The sequence below is a fragment of the Lycorma delicatula genome, chromosome 7, assembly GCF_047948215.1.
Source record: "Lycorma delicatula isolate Av1 chromosome 7, ASM4794821v1, whole genome shotgun sequence".
Lineage (NCBI taxonomy): Eukaryota > Metazoa > Arthropoda > Insecta > Hemiptera > Fulgoridae > Lycorma > Lycorma delicatula.
This window is the reverse complement of record NC_134461.1, coordinates 11,741,317-11,764,157: the sequence shown is the minus strand read 5'-3', so window position 1 is coordinate 11,764,157 and position 22,841 is coordinate 11,741,317. Positions and strand designations below refer to the sequence as shown.

Here is a 22,841-nt window from a genome sequence, read left to right as displayed (position 1 = left end):
ACTGAGAGTGAGCCTTCATGAACAAGATTAATCATGTCTGTGCAGGTCAAAACTTGTAGCTGAAAACACAGCTGTGTTGTTTGTATCGAGCACTGGATTTAGGAATGAATTAATTTTGTTCAGTCTTATTGCTGTCTTAAGTTTGTTGATAGTGTAGTGTCATAATGCTTTGAAATTATGTAAATGATGTGGATGCCTCTTGTTATGTATGTGGTGCGTTTACCGTAAAATCAAATAGAAAAAACATTACAACTTTAATTAAAAAAGCATATCATTTGTACTTTCAGTGTAAAGTTTGTGTTCAGGATAAGATATGGGCTTCTGATTTAGTATGCACTAATTGTTCTGTATATTTAAGAGGATGGCTGAAAGGAACGTGGAAGGCTTTGCCGTTTGGTGTAGCCATGGTTTGGCATGAACCAAAGGATCATGCCATACCATGATTTTTACTTTTATTTAACAAGTGTATCTGGAATTTCTAAACATAATAAAAAAATCTAAAATCTAAAAAATCTAAACATACTGTAAAATATCCTTCATTGCAATCTGCAGTTAGGCCTGTACCTCACAGTGAAATTATTCCAGTTCTTGAGCCACCTGTGAATGTATGTTTCGAAAGCAGTGATGAAGAATCAAGTAGTACTGATGAAGAAAACAATGATTCTGACTTTGAACTGTCTTCCAATTAGCCACATCTTATATCACAAGGTGAATTAAATGACTTTGTTAGGGATTTAAATTTATCAAAACATCAAGCTGAACTGTTAGGATCAACACTGCAAGATTGGAATTTACTTCAAAAAAAGTACTTCTCAGTACATTGATTAAAATAATTTGGTTTACTACACAAATATTGATTAACTTATGTTGCAAATAGGACAAGCTCATAAGCTTGAGGACTGGCTCCAAGTATAATTTAAAAATGGTTCTACTACTCAACGGTAACAAATAGCCTTTGATATCAATTGCTTATGGTATTAATTTGAAAGATACATACGATGTGATGAAAGACGTTCATGAAAAAATAAATGATAAAAAACGTAGCTGGAACATATGTGGTGATTTGAAAGTTATAGCTATTTTGTTAGGCATGCAGTTAGGCTATACTAAGTACATGTGTTTTGTTTGCAAATGGAATAGTCGAGCTAGAGATAAACATGTTATCAAAGAGTGAAAGAAAGGAGACAACTTAACTCCAAATGGGAAAAATATTATTTATGAGTTCTTAGTTGAGCTCAAAAAATTATTTTTACCCTCTCTCCATATCAAGCTAGGACTAATGAAAAATTTTGTAAAAGCAATGAAGAAGAGTAGTCCCAGATTTTTGTACATCAGGCAGAAATTTCCGAATGTAAGTGAAGGAAAAATTAAAGAAGGAATATTTGTTGTTCCTCAAATAAGAGAGTAGGTTAAAGATTATGTATCTAACTCGATGTTAAATAATGTAGAAAGTGGAGCTTGGGCTTAATTTAAAGATGTTTGTAAAAATTTTCTCTGCAAACAAAAATCCGACAGTTACTATGATATTCTTAATCAACTTCTTACTTCATACAGAGCTATGGGATGTAATATGTCTTTGAAAATACATTTCCTCCACTCACATCTGGATTTTTCCCCGGACAACCTTGGAGACAAAGTGACGAACATGTGAAAGTTTCTACCAAGACATTTTGGTGAGGAAAGCCACTATAAAGGGAAGTGGCTAACATGCTAGCTGATTACTGTTGAACATTAATTCAGGATGTGCCTGAGGCTATTTATAAAAGAAAAGCATCAGCGAAATCATTCTAACACAGGTATGGCTGTGCAAAATTATAAATTTTACAGATTTTAACTATATTTTCCATTTTTTTTTTTTTGAGGCGTAATTTATTTAAAACAAAGGTTGATGAAAAAATTGTTTTTTTTTCAGATCTGCAGTGTATGCAGATCAAGAAATGGTATCTCACTTACTGAAACATTAAAAATTTTTTTTGTCTATCAGTGTACTTTATATTTAATAGTAATGGTGATAATATTAACTTCATAGCACTGAATATCATTTAGTGTTTTGCATTTGTAAAATTCATATAATAATACTATTATAGTTTTTATTTAAAATTAAGTAGATTTTACTTGATTACTTAATTTTATAATATTTCTATTTTAAAATTTTATTAAACATTCAGAACAGTATATGGAAAGTTTTACAATCCTTTGCCATTATTTTTTTTATCTTCAATAAACAGGAATTAGATAGCCAGGAAACTTATTTTATTCAAAATATCTCGTTGTTTAATAATAATACTGGGAACAATTTTTAAAGTATTAAAAATCTTTTCGTGAAATTTTTCTGTTGGAAGTAAATTGTATTATTCCCCTTTCTTAAATTTTGTTTCAGGAAGGAGATATTTCTTTGATTGAAGGGCCAAAATGGCTGTTTTGAGATAAAGATTTTTACTCTGTTCTTAAACTATATTAGGATTATGTAAAATGTAATAAATATATGTTCTGGTGGGCAATCTTTGGGTGTTTGGTAGTTAAGGACTATTTTTAAGCAAATTTTCCATTTTCAACCAACAAGGGTAGGTAGTCAGCTTACAACAGAGCGAGATGCCCTTTTGCAGGTTTGTAGGAAAGGGTTTAGAGATGTCCTTTAAATTTAAAATAACAGCTTCCGATTTGACTGCATTTTGGGGTAAACTCCATTTAAAGATGAAGTTTAAGTTTTTCGAGTAGTTCAAGTAGTTCATTTGTATACACCTCAGTACAGCAGTGGCAGTAGCCGAGTATGGTGAGTGTTCCACGGTTATAATTCAGAGATACTAGGTTTGAATTTTGTGTTTTTTAGCTTTTATTTTTTCCTACATATATGGTAGTGCAGATGAATTTTTATTTTGAATTGTCCTACTAGTAAATTGGCGTGGCTATGACATTTCTTTTTTGCTTTTTTCCCATATTCCTTCATTTTTTTGTATGCACCCAGTTTTTTCTTCTATTTTATTATCTAGATGACTTTATTATATAATATAAGAATCTAAGTAAAAAGTTATACGAGTCTTATGTTTGGTGATTATTATTTTATTTAAATATAACAGTTAACTTAAGAAACAAATTTTATTTTATGCAACTTGAAAAATAAAAGTAAATAATTTTAATTTTCACCTTTCCTGTTTCAATCTGAAAATATTTATATTTCATTTGAATTTTTTATATAATTATTCTATCAAGCATGCCTACTGATAGTATCAGGTATACTGAAAATTAAAATTAACGTGTTTTTATTTTTCCAAGTTTTATAAAGCAAAATTTGTTTATTGTCTATTTCTTAATCTTTCATTCCCCATGTGACCTCTATTCCTTCGCATTTTCATAAAGATTTTTACATTTATGATTGATGATGTATACAAAATAAAATAATTACCAGAAAGCATGAAATTCATAATTTTTTTTCAGATTCTAATTAGTACATAATAAAAAGTCATCTGTATTAATATTAAAAAAATGCTACAGTTTTATATAAAATTATTTTTAAGAAAAAGTTAAAAAACCAAAAATGAGACATGAACCTGAGATCTCTTGATTATAAAACTTACTTGCCTCTCAGCTACTGCCAGTGTTGAGACAATAGATAAACAAATTAGTTAATTGAACTATTCAAAAATCTTTAAATTGGATTTACTCCAAAATGGAGTCGACTTGGAAGCTATCATTTTGGATTGAAAGTTGGAACTCTCTGTTCTACCACCTTACAAAAGGGTGTAAATAAACTTCATTGTAAGCTAACTGATTGCTTTTATGAAATTTCTTTTAGTGATATTATTTTTATTGTATAAACTAAAATAGGTATACTCATTTCATACGGTTTTGCAAGTAATTTTGTATTATTAAAAATGAAAATAATTACTTGGATATTTTAATTTAATTATTTGTATAACATTATTATTTAAGTTTCTTGTTTTTTTAAGAAATTTTCATAAAATCTTTATTCATTTATCGGTCAGTTTTTATGAAGTCTTGTCTAGGACTTTAGTTTTATATATTGAGATGGGAGAAAATATTAAAATATCATAAACCTTTCTAATATTAAATGTTAATTTCAATCCTAATAATATTTAAAAGATTTTTTATAATAGATTAACTATGGTTTATATTTCTGTTTGATGATACTAAATTTAGTAAATTTTTCTACAGTTTATGTTACTGTATAAGGATTTTATCTAGTGGGCTAAAGTGAATAGACTAGCTTTTTCTCATTTTGGAAGATAAGAAGCATTACGGTTCATGTTATCATTTATAATGAAACAGTATACATAACCATAAGCCTATAACCTAAATGCCATTTATATGGGTGTACATACACATTTACATTGTGTAATAAGCTTTTACAACATCTTTATTGAAGTTTTATAATTATTATGAATGAAAATTTTCTAAGAATATATTGGTTTATAAAAAGTATAAATCTGAATTAAATTATTATAGTATAATTTAGGCTAATTACATTAGCCTATCTTGTTTGTAGGTAGGTAGGGCTAATATGATTTTTTCCTTTTTTTAGTTATTTTCCTGAATTTTTTTGTAGATTGAATTTGATAGCAATTGTTTTATGAAACGATTGATATATTCCTTCCTACTTTCTTATGTGAAGGTATAGCGTGATTCTTATTTCAGCCTATGTTTGATGTACTTACGACCAAATGACCGTGATATTTATAAAATATGTCCTTTAAATGACATGCTGCAAAGTGTCTGACTTGCAATTAGTTGCTTATTTATGGCGATTAAGTAAGCAAACAAGTTTTGACATTTTCTGTAAAATGGATAAAATTGAAGTTGCAGCTGTTATAAAGTTTATTATTTTAAGGTATTTAACCCCAACAAACATAAAAAGGTTAGATTCCACTTCCATCATCCCCTGTGTTTTCAACGTTAAAAAAAGTGTACTGCTAAATTTAAATGTGATCGTACATCCATTCAAGATGATAAACTCTTGGGTCACCCAAAAAATCACTATGCCAATAAAATCATTAGGAAAGTCTACAGTGATTAAATGATTGTAGACTGAAGATGCGTGAGGTTGCTGACATCGCAAACTTCTCGATAGACTGCATCCACTACAATTTACAATATGTTTTGGGTATCAAGAAAGTCTCCATTTGATGGGTGCCATGTTTCTTAACAGGCAGCCAAAAACATATTAGACCGAATACTTCTCAGAGGTGTTTAGACTTATGTAAATGCAATTCCGCTGAGTTTCTTTGATGCCTTATAACAGTAGATGAAACATGGATTCACCATTAGACATAAAGAGACCAAACAGTGGGTGGGAGCTGGTGAAAATGGTTTCATCTGCAGGTAGTCATGGCTATGGATTTTTTTGTTGTAATACTCATAGATTATCGGGTAAAAGGCAGGACCATCAGCGGGGAGTATTATGCTTCACTACTGGACTGATTGAAGGGTGCTTTTCAGGCTAAACATTCATATCCGGTGAAAAAGAAAGTGCTCATTTTCCACATGTTGGACATGTGCATACACATCTTGGGCTGTTGCTAAAAATCTATGATTTACACTTTGAAGTACTTCTTTCACATGTACCATATTTAACAAATTTGGCTCCCAACAATTACCTTTTCTTTCTAAATCTGAAGAAATCACTTGCTGAATGAAAATTTACTTCAAATGATGAGGTCAAAGCTGTCAGACAAATTGCATTATAGTCAGGATATTAAAGGGTTGGAAAGTCTTTGGTCTAATTGTATTAATTGCAAGGCGACTACATTGAAATATTTTTAAAAAATCTGGAGATTTCTATGTCTTCAGAATTTTTGTTGTGGTCTTTTCTAAACTACACTTATTCTGCTCTTTTATTCAATTACTGTGCTTATAGCATATAGTTCATAACGAAGTTTCATAGCTTTTATTCAGAGCCATGTTGTGCAAGAAATAAAAACCTTAAAAATTGTATCATTAAAATGGAAGTAGTATTTGATATTGGCCAGTATTTATTATTGAATTCATTATTTTGTACTAAGAGGATCTTACAAAATTGTCATTTTTTGTAAGTACCATGAAATTGATTTAACAGAATGGCATTAGTTACATTCCAAGCTCTAAGTAAAATTACTGCATTTAATGATAGCAAACTAACTAACTACTTGTTTATTAATTTCTATGAATTTTTTCAGAGTATAGTGAGCATTGTTACAGTTATTTTATAAATAATATGCTCTGAATTGATGCAGAAAATGTACTACTGCAGATTGTTTTCATCCCTTAAAATATGTTTCTTGAATATTTTTTAATTGTTTAATATTATTTTTTATTTCTGAAACTTTTCTCAAAAGGTATTTATATGAAACTCGAAAAAGTTTTAATTTGTTTAACAAGAAAAGAATTTTAAATGAAATAATTTTTGGAAAAAATCTTTGGTTGTTTCCTGTGTTCAAAGATTAAGGGTTGTGATCAGATTGTAATAGAGAATAAATCTCCTTAATATAGGATGTAAAATCAATGCAAATATTGTAACAATTAGGCTAGGATTCATAGTTAAAACCATAGTTTTATGTGAAGAAAAGGCTGTCTTCTGCAAGAAAAGATCAAGTATGAATAACATTTTTATATTGAAGCAGATACTTGAAAAGCACAGGGAAATTCAACTTCCCACTTATATTTTATTTATTGACTTTGTAAAAGCATTTGATTTTGGCAAGAACTTTTGAGTGATAAACTTTAGGCAGGTATGGAGAAAAGAGATATCCCACTGCATTTTATAGAAGTGATTGAAAGTATTTTCATCAATTTATAGATGTGTGTGCGCGTGTGTATAACATTAAAATGTTTCTTAATTAAACATTTTTTCATCTTCATTTTTGTAATTAAGAAACATCATGTTTCTTCATTGTCTACCTTCTATTAGAAAGCATTGCCAGTTTCTATGGAAAGCATTAATTTTAGTTAAAAAAAATTTTACAAAAATGTAAAATTTCTGTGGTAAAATCAGTCTATGGCATTCCAAAGAACTTTCCCATTTTATGTAAACTACTATTAAAAAGATAGATCGATCGATGGAAAGAGTAAATAATTTTTACTATCCATCCCATATGGATTGAGGGTGTAAGGGTATACCGAAATGAAACGACTGGCAAATAGATAGGGAATTTTGGAGAGCTGCATCAAACCAATCAAATGACTGAAGACAATAAAAATATTTATTCGTCACAATCTGCTATTCTGTCCAGTGACGCAGGTCCCTTACACTGCTGCTGTCTCCAACCATTTCTTTCACAAGCCATCTCCTTCATTCCCTTGTAATTTCCAATCTTTCCCTCATCTATTAAATTCATCCTTTTATTTCCAGGATAAAAGAACCCTGGGTAGAGAAAGACAACAAAGAAGTAACATGTCATTGGATAGAGTTACTGTTGTTGATTATAATGAGTGTAATGTAATTACCGTAAAGGTAGTCTAATACTGTAATACATACACTTATAGTTTTAATTGTATTTGTGATAAAGTATGGTAATATTTAAAAGCTAGTCATATTAATTTTATGCAAGGTTCATTTAATACAATCAATATTTATTATTTTCCTGGTATGTTGTAAACAATAATACATTGTTAGTATATCATTGCATAACAAAACAATTGACTCTATTTTACAATAATGCTATATAGTACATAGGCTGCATAATTCATAAATAAATAGAAATTAGTAAAATACCACTTCATCCCATATTCTAAATGTGCACAAAAAGTATATAATATAATTTTTATAATAAAGTATATAATTTTTTCCTCCTTATTTAATACTTCAGCAGAGATCTTCGTTTCAAGAATTTCTTTTACAAAATTTAATTAATGATATAATTATTGAGATGTGTGTTTACTAATCACAAATATTAAAAAAAAACTACTTCATTTCATTCATACTGCACTATATAGTATGTCAGTGACTGAGGGGTTAATAAACCATTAAATATTATGAAGAAATAGATCTCTAATGTGAAAGAAACAAAAGCAGTATACGCAAAGAAGTAAATGTTAAGTAGGTTAAAAGGTAATTCTACAGTTATTTGTTTTCAGTTTGTGAGGTTGAATTAGGTTTACAAGGTTATGGGTGGCTTATCCACCCAAATGAACAGGTTGTTTGTCATACTAGTTGTATTTTAATGCTATTGACTCCTCAGCATTCTTTCTACTCACCATTCTGTTGGATTCTAACTAATTACAAATAAACCAGGCAGTTTGGTGATTAACAAGTTGTGTGTACACTATATTAACAAAATAGAGATTTTACTGTATTTACAGCTGCCTGCAAGTCACCGTACTTTCAAAAAAGTTGCTGAAGTTATTCAGAGATACCATATCGATTCATCAGCTTTTATTTATTTATTTATTTAATATTAGAGGAACGTATTCCTTGAAATTATTTACTTTCAAGGGCGGTTTGGAAAGTAACCTCCGTTTGGCTGTAAATAAAAATCCTGCATAGATAAAAGTATTTTATTATATAAAACTTAAAATGACAGCTTTAACTATTCTTCAACATAGTCACCATTTAAATTCAAGCATTTGTCAATAGTGTTTCACTAATTTACAAATATCTTCTTCATAAAATTCTGCTCGGGTACCTAGCCAAACCTTTCATGGCATTTTGAAGTTCATTGTTTTCATGAAGTACTGTGATGTAAGCAGCTACTTCAGCAGTCAAATGCAAAACTTTAAAGAAACTTAGGCGAGCCTTTCAGAACAAACATCATGGTATGCTGTCATTTGGTGGTTTTTTTTTGCATGACAACGCTTGTCCTCACAGTGCTCGAAGAACTCAAGAACTTCTCAATCAATTCCAGTGGGACACTTTTGATCATCCCCCTCACAGCTCGGAGTTGGTGCCAAGTGATTTTCATATCTTCACTTGCGTGAAGAAATTGCTTGTGCCACAGTACTTTGATGATGATGACGAACTTCAAAATGCCATGACAGGTTGGCTAGGTACTCAGGTGGCTGAATTTTATGTAGGTATTTGTGAATTAGTAAAATGCTGTATGTCAAATTTAAATTGCGACTATGTTGAAAAATAGTTAAAAGCTGTAGTTTTATATAATAATATTTTTATGTAGGTTTTTTATTTATAACAAACGAAGGTTACTTACTGAACCGCCCTTGTATTTTCTGTCTTTATTACTTTTTATTAGATTGCTTTTACTTAAATTTTATATTACTGTACAGTTATTTTTTGTTTGTCCAGACAAATTTGCCAGTATTTAAAGTAAAAGAATCTAGTGTCAGGAGAAGATACAGTGATTTTGAATGGTTGAGAAATGAATTGGAACGTGATAGTAAGGTATGGTTTTTTTTATTAATTATAATATTATAGTTAAGAATTCTAAAAATTGCTTTTGTAAAAATTTAACTTTTATGAAAATTGTCATAATAATAAGTAAGTCTCAGTAATAAGCTATAGAAGTGTAATAGTAACTGACCTGAATGAAAGAGTTGCAATTGGTAAAACTGAATTACTGTTCCTCATGGTAAATTAGGTTACTTTTTGTAAGTTGGTTCATAGTTTCATACTAATATGTTTGGTTACATAAAACATCAGTCATATCTAAAATAGTTTATTAGTTTTAGACAAATTCTGTTGTAATAAAAGATTTAGAATGGAAGTTTTTTTATTTCTACAGTATTAGTTTAATTGAATTTTTCTTAAAAGAGGTTGGATTACTTGTGATATTTATAAAACATTAACTCTTGAGTGGGTATTTACAAGGATGATTTATATTCTAACTTATTAATTTTGTTATGAATGGCGTGGGTCTGCTTTTACAACTTACTTTCAAAGGGTTCATTTTGTCATGTACTTATGAATAATCAACACCATATTTCTTGTTCTTTGCCAAGTTGATAATTTGCAGAGAAGAAGGAGTCAGACCTCTTGTATGTCATAATTAGAGTGTGTTCTGAAAAAATAAGGAATATGGTACAAAAGTAGCCTGAGAAGAAGAATAAAATTGTTGTGGTTGCCTTGAAATCCTGTGTTAAAGGATTTTCTTGGTTCCAAATTTAAAAAATTTCACTGCATCACTAACTGCTTTTAGTGTTGTCAACAGTAGCTTATCTTTTGATGTTGTATTAGATCCTTTATGTTAGATAACTCAAAGAAAACAAAATCTAATTACTGCAGAGCCAATAGTTTTTCAGTATTTTATGCATATTGAAGATAAGCAGCAGAATTAATTCTTGCATCTCAAGACTAAAATTCAACTTGTGCTTAAATTAAAACCAAACAGCTCCTAGAATATGATTTGTTAGGTTTTGTTTTTGACAGTTGGGACATTGAATATTCATCCCTGGTAATGATTTACAACTCCACACATGTTCATGTTCAGTGAGGATGTACTGTTTTTCTTGTATTTCTCTTATCAGTTTCTAGGGGTCTACAAGGTTTGATAAATATGCAGAATTTTTTAATTTCCCAGGCTGTATAAATCCAATTGTCACATTTTTTTTTTGTTGTGTCTGTACACTTGTTCCTAATGTATGTTTACATTGGTAGTCATATTGGATGCTTAGTTTATTGTTGGCTGTCAAAAAAAAAGGAGACGTGTTTTGGTGTGGTCGGTGAATTTTGACTTATGGAAATAAGAACAAAGAATTTGTATAAAATTTTGCTTTAAGAATGAAATAAAGTGCAGCACTATATTGGAAGTGTTGAATGTTGCTTTTGGTGATTCTTCTATGAATAAAACAAGCATTTACAAGTGGTGCAAACATTTCCAAGAGGGCCATGATGATGAAGATGATGAGTGCGCTGGATGTTCCACACATGAACATCTGATGATAACATTGAAAAAGTGAAGAAAATGATTATGGACAATCGCCGAATCACTGTCCTTGTCAATAAGCATTACTATCAGGAAGTTGTATTCCATTTTCCTGAAGCAATCTGAAGAAAACACTCAGTTTTATGGCGAAACAATGCATGACAGTCGTACATGTTAATGCACCTACTCACATTTTACTGCTTCTTTGTGAATTCTTGGCCAAAAAACAACTCTTACAATGCTTCAATCTTCATATTCACGAGATATGGCGAGGTGTGACTTCTTCCTATCCTCAAGCTGAAAAAAACCATGAAAGACGGCATTTTGCCAACATTAAAGAGATAAAGATAGAATCGGTGAAGGAACTGAATGCTATTCTGCAAATTGCACTCCAGAGGTACTTCAAAGATTAGAAAAAGTGCTGGGATAAATGTATTTTATCTGAAAAGGGATACTTTGAAAGTGATAAAATTAATGTTATGATTAAATAACAATTTTTTGAGAAAAACAAAAAATTCAACATATTTTTTTATCAAACTTCGTACTTTCTGCACCCTCTTTGATATCTTAAGTGATTGTAAACATTGTTCTAGATTGTCTCATGTAAAAGATATATTGCGCATTAAAGTTAAGAAAGCTCAGTTATGCGTGCAGGGTGGGGATGTAATTGTTAACCAGGAGAGAAGCAAGAGGGATAGCAACACAGACACACATATGGGTTTGCTGTATGATGAACATGATGGTTTCCATTTATTATCTGTCTTAATGATATTTTAATTTTTAGTATTGTACTGTTATTTTTAGATTCTAATGCTTTCATTTCTTTCTTTTAACAAAAAGGGAAAGTAGGAAGGAATGGTAAATTTTTTTTTTTTTTAATTTAGTGGCTATTATTCCATCCATGTCATTTTCAGATGACTTAAATTCATTGGTGCTGTCATTGCTTTTAGTATCATTGTTGATTATTGTAAATCTTTCATTTTGCACATTGGCAACTCTGCTTCATAATAATAGTGCTCTATTTTTAACGCATATTTTCAGTACTGCTTCTAATATTCATCTCTTTTGAAAATTTTTTCCCGACTCTGTCGTTCATTACATGTTGTGCCTTTTCTCCTGCAACCTAATTTTTTATTTTCACTCAAATTAGCTCAGTTAGGATGAGGCTTGATGTCTATAACCAGATCTGGTTGTTAGTGTTTTTAAAACTGCTTATAAGTTTCTTAATGTCTGCAGTAGTTTGTGTTGTATATGAAAATTGTGTGCATTACTTCTTAATGCACATCTTTGAAAGCTATCGCTGTTAAATTTGTTCTTGATTTTTTAACAGGTTTTCTTGGCTTACTGAAATTTTGATTTTTTTTTTTTTTTGTTTATTTGGTTTTATAACAAAACTATTATTTATCTTTACGTGTCGTATGAGCAGACATGTCAGTAGACAGTTGCAAAGCTTGAATTTCTAAACAAAAATTTCTAGATTTTCAGTTAGTTTTTATGTAAGCATTCGTTATTATATGTTTGCCCTTAATTTTTAATGCTATTCCTTGTCTTTAACTGAGGATTTCTTAGGTAAGGATGAATGAGAAACTTAATATTAAAAAAAAAAACTGTAATAAGTATTAAAAAATATTATTTGCTAGTCTCGACCTGGCAATGCTTTGCTATTGCTAAATTTGAGTGTATGAACTGTAGTTCAAACCTCACCGATCTCACTACTGTCTTAATCATAAAGAAAGCTAAAAAAAAAAAAGGAAGTAAAATATATAACTAAAACTTTTTTACTAATTTTAATGTCTTTTATTTCGAGACAAATCTCTGTATTGTTGTCTATGTCAATATAGACTTCCTCAGACAGTTATTATGGGACTAATGACATGTAAAAACTTCAGGGATAAATAATAAATAAATTGAAATTTTAAGTGAAATTTTCAGCGATATCAGTTAAGTATTTTTAAGTTATTAGGGCACACACAAAATAAAGATTGTCTTTTATTTACATAGATAAACACTGAAACAAAGAATTAGTTTTGAAAAATACAATTTATAAAATACGGAAACAAACTGCAAAGTTAATAGTGCAGTAAAGTAGTACTACTTCTTATGATGGCTTCTTACTACTTATGATGTCCTGTCACAGTGTACTATTCCCTCCACTGTATTATTAGCAGTCCCACTTTTTCAGACAGGCCTTTTTTTCTTTTTCCTGTTTAGCCTCCAGTAACTACCGTTTAGAATATTCTTCAGAGGACGATATGTACGAATGTAAATGAAGTGTAGTCTTGTACATTCTCAGTTCGATCATTCCTGAGATGTGTGGTTAATTGAAACCCGACCACCAAAGAACACCGGTATCCACGATCTAGTATTCAAATCCGTGTAAAAATAACTGGCTTTACCAAGACTTGAACGCTGTAACTTTCGACTTCCAAATCAGCTGATTTGGGAAGACGCGTTAACCACTAGACAACCCGGTGGGTTTTTCCGACAGGCCTAGATAGAACTATTGCACATTGATTTGTTTATGCTTTCCAAACTTTGATGATTAGTGATTTTTATTTCTTGATGAAGCTCTGCTATTTGAATATGTTCATTTTCTTTTGTATTCAATTTCTTATATTTATATACAAAAATGTATGTTTGTTTGTCTCGTATGCATTCCTACACCATTTATCTGATTAAGATGAAACTTTGGTGAGTTATTATGCGCATGCTCGTGAAGGTTCTGAATTGGTTTGGACTCGTCAAGATATTTAGAAAAATTGTTTTTATGGTCTGATTTGGCTCATATTCAGAATATATATTAGTTAAGTTAAGTGAAAAGAAATATTTTTGTAGAAAAGGGAAATAGGGAGAAAGGGAAGATGCAAAAAATGGAAGATGGGAAAAAGGGAAAGGTTAAATTTTGTGAAGTTCCGTAATGTTCAGTTCTTTAATGTTTTATCAAACTTTCATTTGTGTTCATTTAATCTATATATATATATATATATATATACTTGAATCTAGCAATAGCGAAGCATTGCTAGGCCAGCTAGTAGTAAATAAGTTTTTGATGATGTTATTGAAAGTTAAAAGAAGTTTTTTTGGATTATTTTATGAACATTATGTAAAAAAAATTATGTGTGTTGTTAAAATCATCAAAGTATATGATAGTTTGAATATAAATAGGATTTATATCGATAAATTTTATTTACAACAAAATCAAATTCAGTTACCTATTATTATTATCTATCAAATCTAAATATGTTGTCAATCACATAGACAACAATGTGACTGTTTCATTGTTGTGGAAATTTCTTAATTCCTATTTTAAGTAGCTTGTCAGCTGTACCTTAAACAAAGTTCAATGTACTCATAGCTGTTGATTTTTGCTCCTTAAAAATGTCTTTAATGATCCAAACTGGAGGAAGCCAATTCTGAGTTGCATGATAGAAGTAGGGTCAGGTGGAATTTCCCATGTATTTGATTATTGTTTGTCATTTTTAGAGCAGCATATGAGAATAACTATTACTTTGAGGCTTGAATCTCAGTTTGCACTTGAAACTGGAGCAGATTTCTGGCACCACATTTTCATTCAACATATTTGAATATTACTGCTAATTATATTTTGTTGAGTGGCAAGGAAGTCAGGTTAATAATATCCTTTTAATCCTAGAATACAATAATGATGATCTTGCTGCTAAAGAAATTGTGTTTGCTTTCCTTGATAGGAGACCATCTGTCTTTCCACTGTGTAGTTTTTGATCTACAAGTAAATTATGCAATCTGATCTCATCACAGAACACAGTAAGAATTCAAAACTTCATCTCTTCTTTCTTAAACATTTAAGAAATTGTACTGCATCCTCTAAAATATTTTCCTTGTGTTCTGTTGAAACTGAGCAAGTAACCTATCTTGCAGAATTTTTTTTATATAATTTCATTTGCAGTATTTCTTGAAAATTCTTAACTTCCTGAGGAGTTGTGATCTTTTGGCATTTGGCTTGTACAGTTTCATCAATTTTAATGTGTGCCTTATAGAATTTTATTTCTTATTCGCTGAGCACATTTCCCACATGCTTTCTTCTGCCCCAAAATGACTTAACCTTTTTATACAATGCCTGTGATGAAATTGTAGCTCAGGGGTCTTAATAATGTTTATTTACTAATTTCTAGGAAGATGATTTTGTATCATATGTAACTTCTGTCATTTATTGTAGATTGTTGTCCCTCCATTACCTGGAAAAGCATGGAAGCGTCAGATGCCATTTAGAGGAGATGATGGTATATTTGAGGAGGATTTCATCGAGGATAGACGGAAAGGATTAGAAACATTCGTGAATAGGTGAGTTATAAAATTATTTAAATGCCTTTTATCTTATCTTTCAATTAATTAATAATCAAATTTATTTATTCTATATTAAAATTTCTACAGATCCAGTTACCTGTACTGTTAAAATGTGAATTAACTGAATATGGTGGTTGAAATTGTTGTCGCATTTGAAAACAACTATTATATCACAGAGATTGCATTCATATAACGGCTAATACAAATTAAATTAGTGTATACTAATAAGCAAAATGAGAACCTAAAATAATAAACCTAATGTCCCTCCAGAAAGAGACTGACATAATCCAGGGTGGCGACCAAAATTAGAATAAGGTAATTGCTCTTCTTGTTCTGTCATATCTAAGTTTTAGGACTTGGGCCAGATTTAATTAATTTTTTGTTGAATTTGCTGATCATGTTTGTAATTAGTTGATGCTATTCTAATATTACTTTGTTTTTACTGTTTAACGGAATTTCTCTCGTTACATAAGTACTTAAGTGCACATTTAAATATTTATCAGTTAACAATTGATATTTATTTTTTTTGTCTTCAGTCGTTCAACTGGTTAGATGCAGATCTCCAAGATTCCCTATCTAGTGCCAGTCATTTCATTTCAGTACACCCCCTACATCCTACACCCTAACAATTTCTTTTACATATTCCTAATGTCCCTGCCAGCACAATTTTTCCCATCTACCTGTCCCTCCAATATCACAGTGACTATTCCAGGATGCCTTAAGATGTGGCCTGTAAGTCTGTCTCTTCTTTCTTCATCAATTTGCCAGAACACCTCTTCATTTGTCACTTTATCCACCCACCTGATTTTTACAATTCTCCTATAGCACCACATTTCAAAAGCTTCTAGTATTCTCAGGTGCTCAGATTGTCCAAGTTTTACTTCCATATAAAGCTACGCTCCAAACATATACTTTCAAAAATGCTTTCCTGATATTTAAATTAATTTTTGATGTAAGCAAATTATATTTCTGAGTGAAAGCACATTTCACCTGTGCTATTCGACATTTTATATCTCTCCTGCTTCACCCATCTTTAGAAATTTTACTTCCCAGATAACAAAATTCTTCTATCTCCATAGTCTTTTCTCATCCTATTTTTATATTCAGCGGTCGGTCCATCTACTTCATTTCTACTACATTTCATTACTTTTGTTTTGTTCTTGTTTATTTTCATGCGATAGTTCTTACATAGGACTTTATCTGTGCCATTCATTGTTTTAAATCATTTTTACTCTCGGCTAGAATTACTATATAATCAGCAAATATCTGTATATCTATATCTATATAATCGTAACATCTTTATCTTTTCACCTTGCATTGTTGCTCCGGATATAAACTGTTCTTTAACATCATTAATTGTTAATTCTATGTAAAGATTAAAAAGTATCGGGGATAGGGAACATCCTTGTTAGAAGACTTTCTTTTTTAGTACTGCTCTTTTCTTGTGCTCTTCGATTATTACTTTTTGCAGTTTTGTTCCTGTAAATGTTGGCAATATTCTAATATCTATATACTTGAACCCTATACTTTTTAAAACCTTTTATTCCAGTCCATGCTATCAAATGCCTTTTCTAAGTCTATAAATGCTGTGTATGTTGGGTTGTTTTTCTTTAATCTTCCTTCTGCTATTAATCTGAGTGCTAAAATTGCTTCCCTTGTTCCTGTACTTTTCGTGAAACCAAATTGGTCTTCTAACAGTTCTTCCACTCTCTCAATTCTTCTGTACAGAATTCTAGTTAAGTTCTTTGATGCACGAGTAGTTAAGCTAATTTTTTTTATTCTTCACATTTTTCTGTTCCTGCTTCCTTTGGTATCATGACAATAACACTTTTTTTGAAGTCTGATGAAACTTCCCCTTTTTCGTAAATATTACACACAAGTTTATATAATCTATCTATTACTTCCTCACCTGCACTATGCTGTAATTCTGCAGGTATCCGGCTATTCCAGGAGCCTCTCTGTCATTCAAATCCTTTAATGCTCAATAAAATTCAAATCTCAGAAATTGTATTGCCCTTTTCATCTTCTTCTATAACACCAGTTTTTAATTCATTCCCTCCGTATAACTCTTCACCCACTTATCAACCTTTTCTTTTGTACTATAAATTGGTTAACCATCTTTATTTAACACATTATTAGATTTTTTGTTTACTACAAAACTTTTTTTAACTTTCCTGTATGCTCCATCTATTTTACCAATGATCATTTCTTTTTAATCATTTAATAACACTTTTCTTTAATCCTCGTTTCATTCTCTAATTTGCACTTTCTGTTTATAGTATTTCTTAATTGATGATAGTTCCTTTTACCTTCTTCATCACTAGCTTTCTTACACTTTCTACCCTCATCCATCAGCCTATGTCCTCTGATATCCAAGGTTTTCTACTGGTTCTCTTTGGTTATATAACAATTTCCTTTTTAACATTCTCTCATTCTTCTTCTATATCTTCTACCTTATCTTTTTTACTCAGACCTTGTGTGATGTCCTCCTCAAAAATCTTCTTTACCTCCTCTTCCTCTTGCTTCTCTAAATTCCACCTACTCATCTAACACCTTTTCTTCAGGTGTTTAAACCCCAATCTACATTTCATTATCGCTAAATTGTGGTCGCTATCAATGTCTGCTTCTGGATATGATTTGCAGTCAATAAGATTTCTAAATCTTTGGTTAAACATGATATCAACTATCTGATACCTTGCAGTACTGCATGGCTTTTCCCATGTGTTTATTAAATTATACTTCATGCAAAACTTAATAAGTTGGTCCCATCTTTCATTTCTTTTGCCCAGCCTCGTATTCATCCACAATATTTCCTTCCTTGTCTTTTCCGATGCTTGCATTCCAATCTCCAACTATTATTAAATCCCCTTTTATGTGTTCAATTGCTTCGTCAGTTTCTTTGTATAAATACTACCTCATCTTTATCGTGGGCACTTGTAGGCATGTTAGATGTTAAAAATTGTTGTCGATTTTGGTTTTTATTTTATCCTGATTACAATGATTGTATTGCTAAGTTTTTGAAATACTCTGCTGTCTTCCCTATCTTCTTTTTTATTATGAAACTTACTCTTGCCTGCCCTTTATTTGACGCCGAGTTAATTATTTTAAAATCACCTGGCCAAAAGTTGTTTTCCTCTTCCCACCGAACCTCTCTAATTCCTACTACATCTACATTTAACCTACCTTTTTCTATCTTTAAATTTTATAACCTACCAACCGTTTTTAGACTTCTAACATTCCACGCTCCAACTTGTAGAATGTTAGTTTTTAATTTTCTGGTGACTCCTTCCTTAGTAGTCCCCACCTGAAGATCCAAACGGGGGACTAGTTTACCTCCGGAATATTTTATCAAGGAAGGCATTTCCATCTTTGATACATGAAAATGCAGAGTGCTACATTTTCTTGGCGAAAAAAACAGCTGTAGTTTTCCATTGCTGTCAGCTGCACAGTTCTCAGAAGATGGAGTGATGTTGATATGGCTGTTTAAGTTCTCCTGACCTACGTCCTTAACAACTACTGAAAGAGCTGCTGCCCTCTTTCAGGAATCATTCCTTAGTCCAGATACTTTTCCAATACCTCAGCTACAGATACCTCTCCGATAAGGTTGCACCTTCGATCCAGCTACTCTGTATTACTGAGCACTCAAGCACCCTCACCATTGTCAGGGTCTCATGATTCATAGAGGGAGATCATATTTATATTTTAACACTTTCAAAATTGCTATTTTATATTTATTAATATAAATAAATCTGTGTTGCCTTCACAGATTGCAACACTGTTATTGGTGGAGTAATAACAATTCTTTTTTTACAATTCTTTTCTTTTCTATTATTCAGGTGGGCCATTGAAATGAGAAAATGTAAAAACTTGTTTAAATGAATATGCCATTTAGAAAATTATAAACATTAAAAATTTGTCCTTCATGTCCACCCTTGCTTGTGTGCATTATTGAAGCCTCTCGCTGAAGTTTCTCACAACTTTCTGCAAAATTTTCAGCTGTAATGTTAGTGATCTTTAAACTAGCGTTCCTTTTAACTTCATGAATACTTTGATCTTAAGTGTTGCAGACCCTTTTAAAAAACTGTACTAAAAGTGTTCACACGTACTTAAATCAGGAAATGTTCTGGCCATGGATTGTGCATAGCCTCCATTCCTCACGATAATGTGATTCTCAAACAATTGTTCAGACAAATAATGGAGCAATAGAAACAAGTAATTGGTGGTATTGCACTGGGTTATTGAAATCATCAGATCATCATAACTGATTAATTTTAAATGTTTCATTCAGATTAATATACTGAACTGTTCATTTTTAAAGAAATGCGGTCCAGTAATTCCCTGGGAAAAGCAACATACCAAACATCATTTTTCTGTTTGAAGAGATCACTTGTGAAGCTGGTTTGCATTTTCTAATGTATAGTATCAGAAATTTTATTTATTTCAGTTAAAGTTTGCCTCATTTGATATCCATAAATTGGAAAGAGAATTTTGGTAATTTTCAATCTTATTTAAAAATAACTCGCAAAAATTTTCATGATTTGTCAAGTCCTGAAGCTACAATTCTTGAAAAAACTGCAATTTGTACGGGTAAACAATATTCTTTGTAAACTGGTATTAGTTACATTAAATGATCTTTAATGTATTAGGGAACGATTGCTTAGGACTCTTTAAAAAAACAAATTCTTACAGCTTCAACATTTACAGGAGTGCAAACTGTTTTTCTTTAGCAGTAGGTTTTTGCTTTTGTGCTAATGTTCTTTGATTTTGAGGATGCTTTTTCAAAATCTTTTAGCACGTATATTGCATGAGCAAATGGAATAGAATTATGATGAAAAGCAAAGTCTTGGGTGAAATTCCCAACGAATGTGTTGGGTGCAGTACCTTTTCTGTAATACAATCTTACAGCCAATGCACATCATAATCACTCTATGCTGTGTTGTTGTACGCCGCAAGATTTAAAATGAAATTAATTACTGAAATATCAGTTATTGTACATATTTAGATACATGCACGGTGAACATGAAAATATGCTGCATTATAATATTTAGTATATTTCATTACACTATTATTAATTTAATTTATTTAACTTTGCTGTAACTTAGATTTGAATGCAAGTCAATTGTATTTCAAAATAGATATAACTGTGATTAGTATATATTTTAACCGTTTATCTGATCTGCCAGTTTTAAAAATTATTTACAGTTTGCATCGGTCCATTTCTATTGTTTCAGGATCGCAGGACATCCTTTGGCTCAGAATGAACGCTGTCTCCATATGTTCTTGCAGGAACCTGTGATTGATAAAAATTATGTACCGGGAAAAATTAGAAATGCATAATAATGACTTTTATGTATATATAAAAAAATATAATTTTTATTACTATTATTTACATTAAGGTAAATTTAAAACAAAAAGATGAATTATAAGTAATTATTATTTGTATTTGTATATATGAGAATGAAGGCATCTCTTTTATTCTTACTCAGAGATGCCATGATCTACTTTATTTACATTTTTTAATATACAAATTAATTATTTTGTCGGTTTTTGCATGTCTTGCCTTCTTTCTGTTATAAATTTAACTCACAAATTTCATTCTTGTTTTTCCTTAAGCAGTTAATTTTTAATTAATAAATTTTAAATAAAGTAGAAAACAGTGGAAAATGATGTATTATTCTTTTTTTTAATATGTATTATATGCATTCAGTTCAATAAATATTTAGTTAATTTTTAATAATTAAGCGAATGCGTTATGTTTTGTAATATTTTCTGTTTTACTATTTCTTTGTTAATGAGGTAGTAATTGTGCATTTCATGTGTGCTTGTTATTATTTTTTTTATGTTATAAATTCTGTGATGATTTGTTGTAAAAGTTTTTCATATGAATGTGTGTAATAAATATATATCTAACTATCCATTTATTATCAGTCATTTTTCCCCTTTAATTTCATTTTTATGTATAAAATTTGATCCTCCTACATTTTATAAATAATTTTACACAAACTCTTTTCATAAAGAGTCTGTAACTAAAAGCATATACAACAACCCTTGGCCAGTCTTCCTATTCCAGAAATATTTATAAATATTACCTTAACAATTGAATAACTATTTATGGAATTAATAACTCTTGGCTAAGGAATTGGCCACAAGGCCTAGGCTTTTTATAGCAAGAATATTTTTTATGCCGTACCTTTTCTCGCATTTTCTCTAAAATAATTACCTTGTGTAAGAAATTTGGCTATTAAACAAATCTTCAAACTTAATTTGTCTATTCAATCAAGGAATTGTATACCTGAATAGTTGTTTTATTCGTGAATTACATTAATCTAATATGTACTTCTATATTAAATTTGATTTTCTATTACCCTTTCATTAGTATTATTTTTAGTTTCCTAGTACATATTGATTTATTCTTAAACTAATTATTTTTTATCAAATCCTGGAAACGTAAGAAAAACAGCATGCCCGTGCAAATCATGTATTAAATAAAAGTAATATTTTGTAAATTTTACATGGGAAGTAATCCAGTAGCAGCATGTTCTTAAATAAAAATCATTTTAAAAAATCTTTTTGTTTTTTTTATGACTAAAACATAAATAGTTTTACGTTATTTTTTTTGTATTCGTTAGAATGTGACTTTTTTAAGTTAAAGTTTTCATTGTAAAAATTGTCCGTATTCTTGTGTTTTATTATAACCTGGGGTCATTGGATAACGTGCTCTCTGTAAGCAATTTAGTAGGCATGATCAATACATACCTGTGATCTAACCTGATATCTATAATGTGATAGTCATCTTTCTTAATAGGTACATATTTAATTCCTTGCACTGCAAACTATCGTGTGGGCTGATAATTATTAAAAAAAATAATTATTTAAAATAAAAAAACACTAAGTTGCCGTTACTAAGAAACCTAATTAATTCTTTACAGGTGTCCAATGTAAAATACAACCCATTTATGTCAGGTATATTTAAATTAAAAAGTCGTTTGTAATTAAATTAAATATGTTTTTGCAAACTTTTCAATGCTTTAAATTCTAGAGTAAATACTAGAAGTGACCGTCATCTCCATGAATACAACGCTTCCACCTTTTTCACTGTGTTTCTTGCAACTGTTTTCATAATTTGTGGGTTGATATTTAAAACAGCTTGTTCAATATCGACCTTCAGTTGTTCACGTGTTTGTGGTTTATTGTTCTAGGCTTTTTTGTTGAAGTAACCCGAAATAAAAAAAAAAATCTGGCAAAGTCAAATCTGGAGGTAAGCCAGAAGCCATGACCAATAATGTGATCACCAAAGAATTTAACGAAATCAGAAGTTGAATGTGCATATTGTGATTCTGCACAATCATGTTGGAAGCAGCAGTATCGATCTTCCTCTTCCAAGAGTGCAATGAATTGTAATAAAATATTCTGATATCTTTCTGCAGTAATGGTGCACTCGAAGAAAGTAGAACCAATAATTTCTTTTTCATATCGCATACTATATGCCCATCTTCTGTGGGTGCAATTGTTTTTCACTTACACATGTGGAGATTTTCAGCACTACAAATCCTACTATTATGGCTGTTTATGTAGCCGTCCAGATCAAACCACGCCTTGTCTGAAAAAATTTGAGTTTGTAACGTAAATATCCTCATGTAAAAATCGATGAAACTAATGACAATATTCTAGCCGTTTCTCTTTGGTTCAAGAAGTTGATGACTGTTTGAA

The 22,841-nt window shown here is 30.5% G+C and overlaps 1 protein-coding gene across 1 annotated transcript in view; it reads left to right on the top strand.

Annotated features, from left to right (window-relative positions):
* The window catches only part of Snx3 (sorting nexin 3), a 29,333-nt gene extending 8,285 nt beyond the window's left edge, over positions 1 to 21,048 (top strand). Inside the window, exons 2-4 of the mRNA XM_075371092.1 lie at positions 9,233 to 9,328; positions 15,004 to 15,128; positions 20,363 to 21,048. Of these exons, the coding sequence (XP_075227207.1) occupies positions 9,233 to 9,328; positions 15,004 to 15,128; positions 20,363 to 20,468 (327 nt within the window). The 3' untranslated portion in view covers positions 20,469 to 21,048. The remainder of the gene's footprint in view (positions 1 to 9,232; positions 9,329 to 15,003; positions 15,129 to 20,362) is intronic.
* Positions 21,049 to 22,841: the final 1,793 nt, after the last annotated feature.